At 56.3% G+C, this 7,637-nt stretch overlaps 1 protein-coding gene across 1 annotated transcript in view; it reads left to right on the forward strand.

The window, feature by feature from the left end:
* Positions 1-7,637, forward strand: part of SFI1 (Sfi1 homolog, spindle assembly associated (yeast)) — an 89,657-nt gene that overhangs the window by 78,309 nt on the left and 3,711 nt on the right. The window contains 6 exon segments of the mRNA XM_010828876.1: positions 356-458; positions 1,540-1,636; positions 6,236-6,396; positions 6,818-6,892; positions 7,379-7,453; positions 7,543-7,634. Coding sequence (XP_010827178.1) covers positions 356-458; positions 1,540-1,636; positions 6,236-6,396; positions 6,818-6,892; positions 7,379-7,453; positions 7,543-7,634 — 603 coding nt within the window.

Below are 7,637 nucleotides of genomic sequence, written 5' to 3' on the forward strand. Positions count from 1 at the left end.
ACGCCCCTCGGCCGCGCTGTGTTCGTCCCCTGCCTCGGTCTGCTCAGCACCTGCTGTTCCGGGCTGTGCGTGCCTTCCTCAGTCTTCCCGTCTGCACCTCTCTCACCGTGGATGCAGCGCCTCTGTCGTCGTCACCGGGTTGCAGCCCTGTGTTCCCCGTGGCGCCTGAATGCACGAGGCCGTGGTGCCCATGGTGCTCCCACGGCACCGCTCAGCCGCGTGCGGGGTGTGCAGTCAACGTAAATCGTCCGTGCGACGGACACGCTCGGGTGTGGGGAGACCTCGATTCACGACCAAGCAGAAGAGCCTCGCACTGTCCACCCCCAGGTCACCCTGTCCCCCCGTGTGCCCGCAGGCATGTGTTACGTCGCTGGAGAGAGAACGCCATGGCCCAAGCAGACGAAGCAAACAAGATGTCCCGGGCGGCAGCTCACTACAGGAGGACTCTGTGCTCCAAGGTGAGCCCTGTGGGCCAGCTGGCCGCCGGGGGGCTGGGGCCGCGTTCCTGCCAGGGGGCGGCCTGGAAGTGCCTCCAGAGGTGTGAACTGAACGAGGAGCCCAGAACAAGAGACAGCGCCCTTCTGCACATACACAGCTGGGTCAGCAGGCGGGCTTGTGTACTCACTCCTCTTACTGAATTCTGAACCAACATCCGTAAAACAAAGGCAGGGTGTGTACTGACTGAACCAGCTCTCCCCAGAACCAGGGTTGCCCACACACGTGGAACCTTCCCTTGGGACGCCACGCCTCTGTCTCCTCGTATCATCACATATCATCACGGGGAGGCCTCCCTGACCCCTGCTGCTCTTTGGCCTTGCGGGATTCATGGCCTCGGGGGCTTTCCGTAGAGCCTCCTGGAAAGTGAGGTCATTGGTCACAGTTGGCAGGAATTGGTGCCCTGGCTCCACATGCTGGGGGTGCGTGGGAGCAAGTCACGTCATGTGACAGGACGCACATGCCGTGGTGGAGCTGGTCCTCGACTCGGGGGCATTTCAGAAGAAGGCAGTTTGCTGGGAGCCCGAGGCTGTCCTGGCAGCTCTGGGGCCTCTGTGAACAAACAGCAGTTCCACGTGGTCAGGGTCCAGTCTGCTCTCGGGGAAGTTCACAGGCCGGCGTGAGCGCCCTGCTCTGGAAGGACGGTCGGGGCTCGGAGGGGAGGCGGCCTCTGGGGAGTGGAGTTCGTGACTGTGTGGTGAGCAGGCGGCAGGCACCCTCTGTCCTGTTACTGTGGTTTCACGTGTGCCTCACGTATGTCGCACGTGACATGAAGCTTCCACTTAACACACAGGATGGGAGCCCGAGTGAGCCTTGATGTCTTCACGGCACTGTGTGAAGTTCAGCTCATCTGGGCCCATCACCTGGGGCACAGGGCTTCCTGCGAGGGGCCTGGGCAAGGTGGCCTGGGTCTGTGTGGACCGCGGGCACTTCCTGGAGCCCACATGAATGCCGTTCACGCCATGAGGAGCCACCCACAGAGCCGGGTTGACCCCAGGAAGTGGGGACGTGCCATGACCACGCTCTTCTGCTTCTGCCCCTCAGGCCCTGCTTGAGTGGCGGGAGGCGGCATCTGTGCAGGTTTATTACCGAGAGCAGGCGGACGGGGCTGTCAGGGAGGCCCAGCTGGTGCTGAGCAGAGGTAAGTGGGGCCCGGAAGCTAGATGGTGGTGGTTCAGTCATGTCTGACTCTTTGCGACCCCATGGACTGCAGCACGCCAGGCTTCCCTGTCCTTCACTGTCTCCCAGAGCTTGCTCAAACTCATGGTCATTGAGGCCATCCAACCATCTCATTCTGTCGTTCCCTTCTCCTGCCTTCAGTCTTTCCCAGCCTTTTCTGATAAGTTGGCTCTTCTCAACAGGTGACCAAAGTATTAAAGGTTTAGTTTCAGCATCAGTCCTTCCAATGAACATTCAGGGTTGATTTCCTTTAGGATTGACTGGTTTGATCTCTTTGTGTTCCAAGGGACTCTCAAGAGTCTTTTCCAACACAATTCAAAAGCATCAGTTCTTTGGCACTCAGCCTTCTTTGTGGTCAGACTCTTCACATCCATACATGACCACTGGAAAAACCATAGCTTTGACTAGACGGACCTTTGTTGGCAAAGTGATGTCTCTACTTTTAATATGCTGTCTAGGTTTGTCATAGCGTTTCTTCCAAGGAGCAAGCATCTTTTAATTTCATGGCTGCAGTCACCATCCGCAGTGACTTTGGAGCCCAAGTAAATAAAGTCTGTCACTGTTTCTACTGTTTGCCCATCTATTTGCCATGAAATGATGGTCCTGGATACCATAATCTTCTTTTTTTGAATGTTGAGTTTTAAGCCAGTTTTTTCACTCTCTTCTTTCACCTTCATCAAGAGTCTCTTGAGTTCGTCTTCACTTTCTGCCATAAGAGTGGTGTCATCTGCATATCTGAAGTTATTGATATTTCTCCTGGCAGTCTTGATTCCAGCTTGTGCTTCATCCAGCCCGGCATGTCTCATGATGTACTCTGCATATAAGTTAAATAAGCAGGTGACAATATACAGCCTTAATGTACTCCTTTCCCAATTTTGAACTAGTCCATTGTTCGTGTCTGGTTCTAACTGTTGCTTCTTGACCTGCAAACAGGTTTCACAGGAGGCAGGTAAGGTTATCTGGTATTCCTATCTCTTTAAGGGTTTTCCACAGTTTGTTGTGATCCACACAATAGAAGGTTTTAGCAAAGTCAGTGAAGCAGAAGTAGGTGTTTTTCTGGAACTCTCTTGCTTTTTCTATGATCCAGCAGATGTTGGCAATTTGATCTCTCCTTTCTCTGCCTTTTCTAAATCCAGCTTGAACATCTGGAAGTTCTCAGTTCACGTACTGTTGAAGCCTGACTTGGAGAATTTTGAGCATTACTTTGCTAGCGTGTGAAATGAGTGCAATTGTGCAGTAGTTTGAGCATTCTTTGGCATTGTCCTTCTTTGGGATTGAAATGAAAACTGACCTTTTCCAGTCCTGTGGCCACTGCTGAGTTTTCTAAATTTGCTGGCATATTGAGTGCAGCACTTCAACAGCATCATCTTTTAGGATTTGAAATTTCTGTCACCTCCACTAGCTTTGTTCATAGTGATGCTTCCCAAGGCCCACTTGACTTCACATTCCAGGATGTCTGGCTCTAGATGAGTGATCACGCCATCGTGGTTATCTGGGTCATTTTTTTTTGTATAGTTCTTCTGTGTATTCTTGCCACCTTTTCTTAATATCTTCTGCTTCTGTTAGGTCCATGCCATTTCTGTCCTTTATCGAGCCCATCTTTGCATGAAGTGTTCCCTTGATATCTCTAATTTTCTTGAAGAGATCTGTAGTGTTTCCCATTCTGTTATTTTCCTCTATTTCTTTGCCTTGATCACTTAGGAAGGCTTTCTTATCTCTCCTTGCTATTCTTTGGAACTCTCCATTCAGATGAGTGTATCTTTCCTTTTCTCCTTTGCCTTTGTTTCTCTTCTTTTCTCAGCTATTTGTAAGGCCTCCTCGGACCATTTTGCCTTTTGCATTTCTTTTTCTTGGGGATGGTTTTGATTACTGTCTCCTGTACAGTGTTACAAACCTCTCTCCATAGTTCTTCAGGCACTCTGTCTGTCAGATCTGATCCCTTGAATCTATTGGTCACTTGCACTGTATAATTGTAAGGGATTTAATTTAGGTCGTACCTAAATGGTCTAATGCTTCTCCCTATTTTTCTTCAATTTGAGTCTGAATTTGGCAATAAGGAGTTAGTTCACGATCTGAGCCACAGGCAGCTCCTGGTCTGCTGTTGCTGACTGTGTAGAGCTTCTCAGTCTTTGGCTGCAGAGAATGTGGTCAGTCTGACTCTGGTGTTGACCGTCTGGTGACGTCCATGTGGAGTCGTCTCTTCTGTTGTTGGAAGCGGGTGTTTGTTGTGACCAGTACGTTCTCTTGGCAAAAGTCTGGAAGCTGAAGAGTGGCCTGTGAAGATTAAACTCAAGGTGCTGGCAGGGCCGAGCTCCCTCCAAAGGCTTTGCAGTGGTGGGGAGGTGGTCTCCTCCCCTGCTCAGCTGGCTTCTGGTGGCTCCTGGGCACCCTTGCTGCACCTCAGGCTGTAGACATGTTGTCACTCCGGCCTTATCGTTCCTCACGACATCATCCGTGTCTGTGTCTCTTCTTAAGAGACCAGTCATAACTGGGTTAAGGGCACACCCCACTCCAGATGTCAGTTGCTCCACACACCATTAGCTCAGGTTCTGGGGTGGATGTGACCTTGGGAGGAGTAAACTGGTCCATCTTCACATCCTTTTCCCAGCCAATTGCCATTAATGAAAAGGCCCAGGCTTGAGATCTACAGAGAAGTAAAGACCTGGAGCTGGAATGGGGTCTTGGAGGCAGTTTGATGGGGACGTTCTGCCCGTGACAGCTGCTTGTCAGGTTGGGCCCTCCCTGTCAGGGTCCTGCTTCCTAGTCTGCTTGGGAAGCAGGGACTGTCCAGCTGGCCCCAGGCAGTCCCATGACCTGCCATTCCAATGGCCTGGGGGGACTGCTGCTGGAGAGAGATGTGAAAACAGGGACCCTTGGGTCTGCAGGGGCACGTCTGACACTCTGAGGAGACAGCTGCTGGTTAGAATGAATGAGAAATGGTTTAAATCAGACCATAGAGAAAATGGATCAAGCTGTTAAATTGGCTTAATAGCATTTGCTCTGAGACAAAAGCTAATCCACTCAGGTTTGGTTCTGACTGGTTCTTGTGTCAATGAACACAGTTCCATGCTCTCCTGGACAGAATCTCAGGGTCCAGCACGCTCCTCTGTGACCTCAGACTGCCCCTCACCCTAGAAACCAAGGTAAATGTTTCTAGTCATTCCCAGGAAAGATGCGGCGCTCAGCCCGCCCCCAGTCTCTGCTGGGACGGCTGCCCCTCACCCTAGAAACCAAGGCTAAGTGTTCCTGGTCATTCCCAGGAAAGATGCGGCGCTCAGCCCGCCCCCAGTCTCTGCTGGGCGGACTTTGGCACTGGTGCTGCACGGCACCCGGTTTGGGTCAGGCGACTGCGGTGGGGGGGTGACCGGCACAGCTGAAGCTGCTTCCCTTGTGGGCCTGCCGGCAGCGTCTTTCCTCAGATGGCTGGTGGCACGTGGCTGGCCCTCGGCTTCTGTGCCCATTAGGGCTGGTGCGGGGCGCTGGGGGCTGTTGATGACATGCTGTGTTCTCAGCACGCAGCACGTGTGCTCGCCATACCCATGGGGCTGTTCCTTGGCATAAGTGAGCCTCTGAGTCTCAGGCACACATTGGTGGTCCAGGGCTCGGCTGGGGCTGCAGGAGGACGGAGCAGGGGTAAGGGATCGTGGGCACTCATGCCCATCAATGGCTGCGTAACTCAGGCAGGGCCTCCTCTCAGCCTCGGTGTGCCGGCTGAGTGTGGGAATGGTAGTACCTGCCCTGGAGGTGGTCGTGGGGGTCCAGTGAGGCTCACACGTCCGTGTGTAAAGCAGGACCCGGGGAACAGCAGCACTTAATGTGACACCTCCAGGCTACAGAAAAGGAAAAACTCCAAAAGGGAAAGCAGCACCAGAACAGAGTGCTTGGTCCCTCGAGAGAGTCTGGTGACAGACACGCGGGGCGCGGCCCCGACCCACCTGCTTGCGGAGCCCGGCCGTCAGAGGATGCATGCGCTCAGCAGAGCCGGGCTTCGCCGTGCCTGGCTCAGGCTGCCTGGGCCACTGAGCCTCGGTTTCCTCCCATTGCCTCAAGCCCAGCAGCTGCTTGCAGGCGGCTCTGCAGGGGTTTTGGCACACCTGCGGCTGCTGTGCACAGGCTTATGGCTCGGGTGGGGTGAGGGGCCCAGCGATCAACAGCCCTGGTTCCCGTCAGGGTGTGCGCAGCCTCTGAAGGTGGCCAGAGCTGTCCTCACGGAGGACATGTCCACACGCAGTAGTCTCACCCAGGTTCTCCACCCTCTAAGTTTCACTGTTGCCTGCTGCTCCGTGAGGGCTTCCCAGGTGAGGCTAGTGGTAAAGAGCCTACCAGTGCTGGGACATAAGAGGCACAGGTTTGATCCCTGGGTTGGGAAGAACTCCTGGAGGAGGGCTTGGAAACCCACTCCAGTGTTCTTGCCTGGAGAATCCCATGGACAGAGAGGAGCCTGGTGGGCTACAGTCCATGGGGTCGTGGAGTCAGACACGACTGAAGCGACTTAGCACGCACAGCACTAGGGGTCCATGTGCGTCCTCCACGAGAGCTGACTGACTCCGGTCTGTCTCAGGCCGTCTCAGGACCTGGTTTCGGCTCTGGCGGGACCGAAGCCGGAGGGCTGCCCAGCAGAGGGTGCAGATGGAGCGGGCAGTGCGACATTGTTGCCGGAAGCTGCTGCAGGAGGCCCTGGCCCGGTGGAAGGCGCACCATCAGGGCTGCGTCAGGAAGAGGGTGAGGCGGGGGGCAGATCCACGAGCTCCCCAACGCGGCTGGGCTGTCTGGGCCAGGAGACCGCGTTCCGGCGAGGAAAGGTCTTTCCTGAAGCGCTCCCAGCAGCCAGTGTGGACGGTGGTGACCGGGGTCCTGTGGGTGCAAGGCTGCCTTTCTGGTTGGTGAGTGAAGGCTGGGGAAGCAGCCTCGGGAGCCTGTCCCCCGGGTGGACAGTGGCTTTGCAGAGAACCCATTCAATCTGAACCACGCCTGTCAGCACTGGGTGAACTGCAGAGCCATCTGGACACCCCACCTGTGCAGGAGACCCTTGAGAGGAGGTGCTGGTGGGCCTGGAGCCCATGACGCCCTCGGGGGCTCTGCGTGTGGGCACCTGCCGGCCCCAGGCACATGGCCCACAGCCCACTACGTGCTTTCTCCCCAGCTGCGGCAGAGGCAGGCCGCCCGACTCCGGGCCCAGACGCTCAGCCGGGCCTACTTCCACCAGTGGAGACGACAGGTGGGCGCCCTGGAGAAGCCCCTCCCCGTCCTGCTCCCTCCCGGCCTGCCTCCAGCTCCTGCTGGTGTCACCCTCCTCCCGGGGCCCCCCCCCATCCCCGCCAACCACTGCCCAGCACTGCCAGCTTCCTTCCCTGGGAACCTGTCTAAGGCCAAGTCCCTTCCTGCAGTGTCCTGTTGAAAACATGTCAGGGTAACGTGTAGAAATTGATAGGAAACCCACTTCAGGTCTTTACTGAGGCTTTGCGGAGACACCGGGCAGACTGCGTCCTGTGTCCCGCCTGGCGGCCCTTCAGGGGTCCGGTCCCTTTGCTCCCTGGAGCCCGGAGTCCTGCCCCCAGAGCTCCTGGACATTCTTTCCCGAGCAGCTTCCTCAATCCCCAGCCTCAGGACAGGCAGGGCGGGGCCCAGCTGGAGAGGGATCTGAGGGTGACTGGGGCCGCGCAGGGGGGCTCCCTGAAGGGGACACTGCCTTTGTGGCCCGCAGCTGCTGGACAGGAGGCACGAGCAGCAGCGCACGGCACGGGCCCTGTGGTTCTGGGCCTTCTCCCTGCAGGCGAAGGTAACGGGCTCCCCGTCCCAGCAGAGGCCACAGCCGGCGGGAGGGGGCCTCAGCAGGACGGCTGGGCCTCACTGCTCCTCTCCCGGGAGGCCTGGGCCGCCTGGCGGGGCTTCGTGCAGGAGGCGAGGAGGAAGAAGGCGCGGGAGGAGCAGGCGGTGCAGGTCTACCAGCTGCAGCTCCTCAG

This window comes from Bison bison, unplaced genomic scaffold (genome assembly GCF_000754665.1).
Source record: "Bison bison bison isolate TAMUID 2011002044 unplaced genomic scaffold, Bison_UMD1.0 scf7180017864495, whole genome shotgun sequence".
NCBI classification, from domain to species: domain Eukaryota; kingdom Metazoa; phylum Chordata; class Mammalia; order Artiodactyla; family Bovidae; genus Bison; species Bison bison.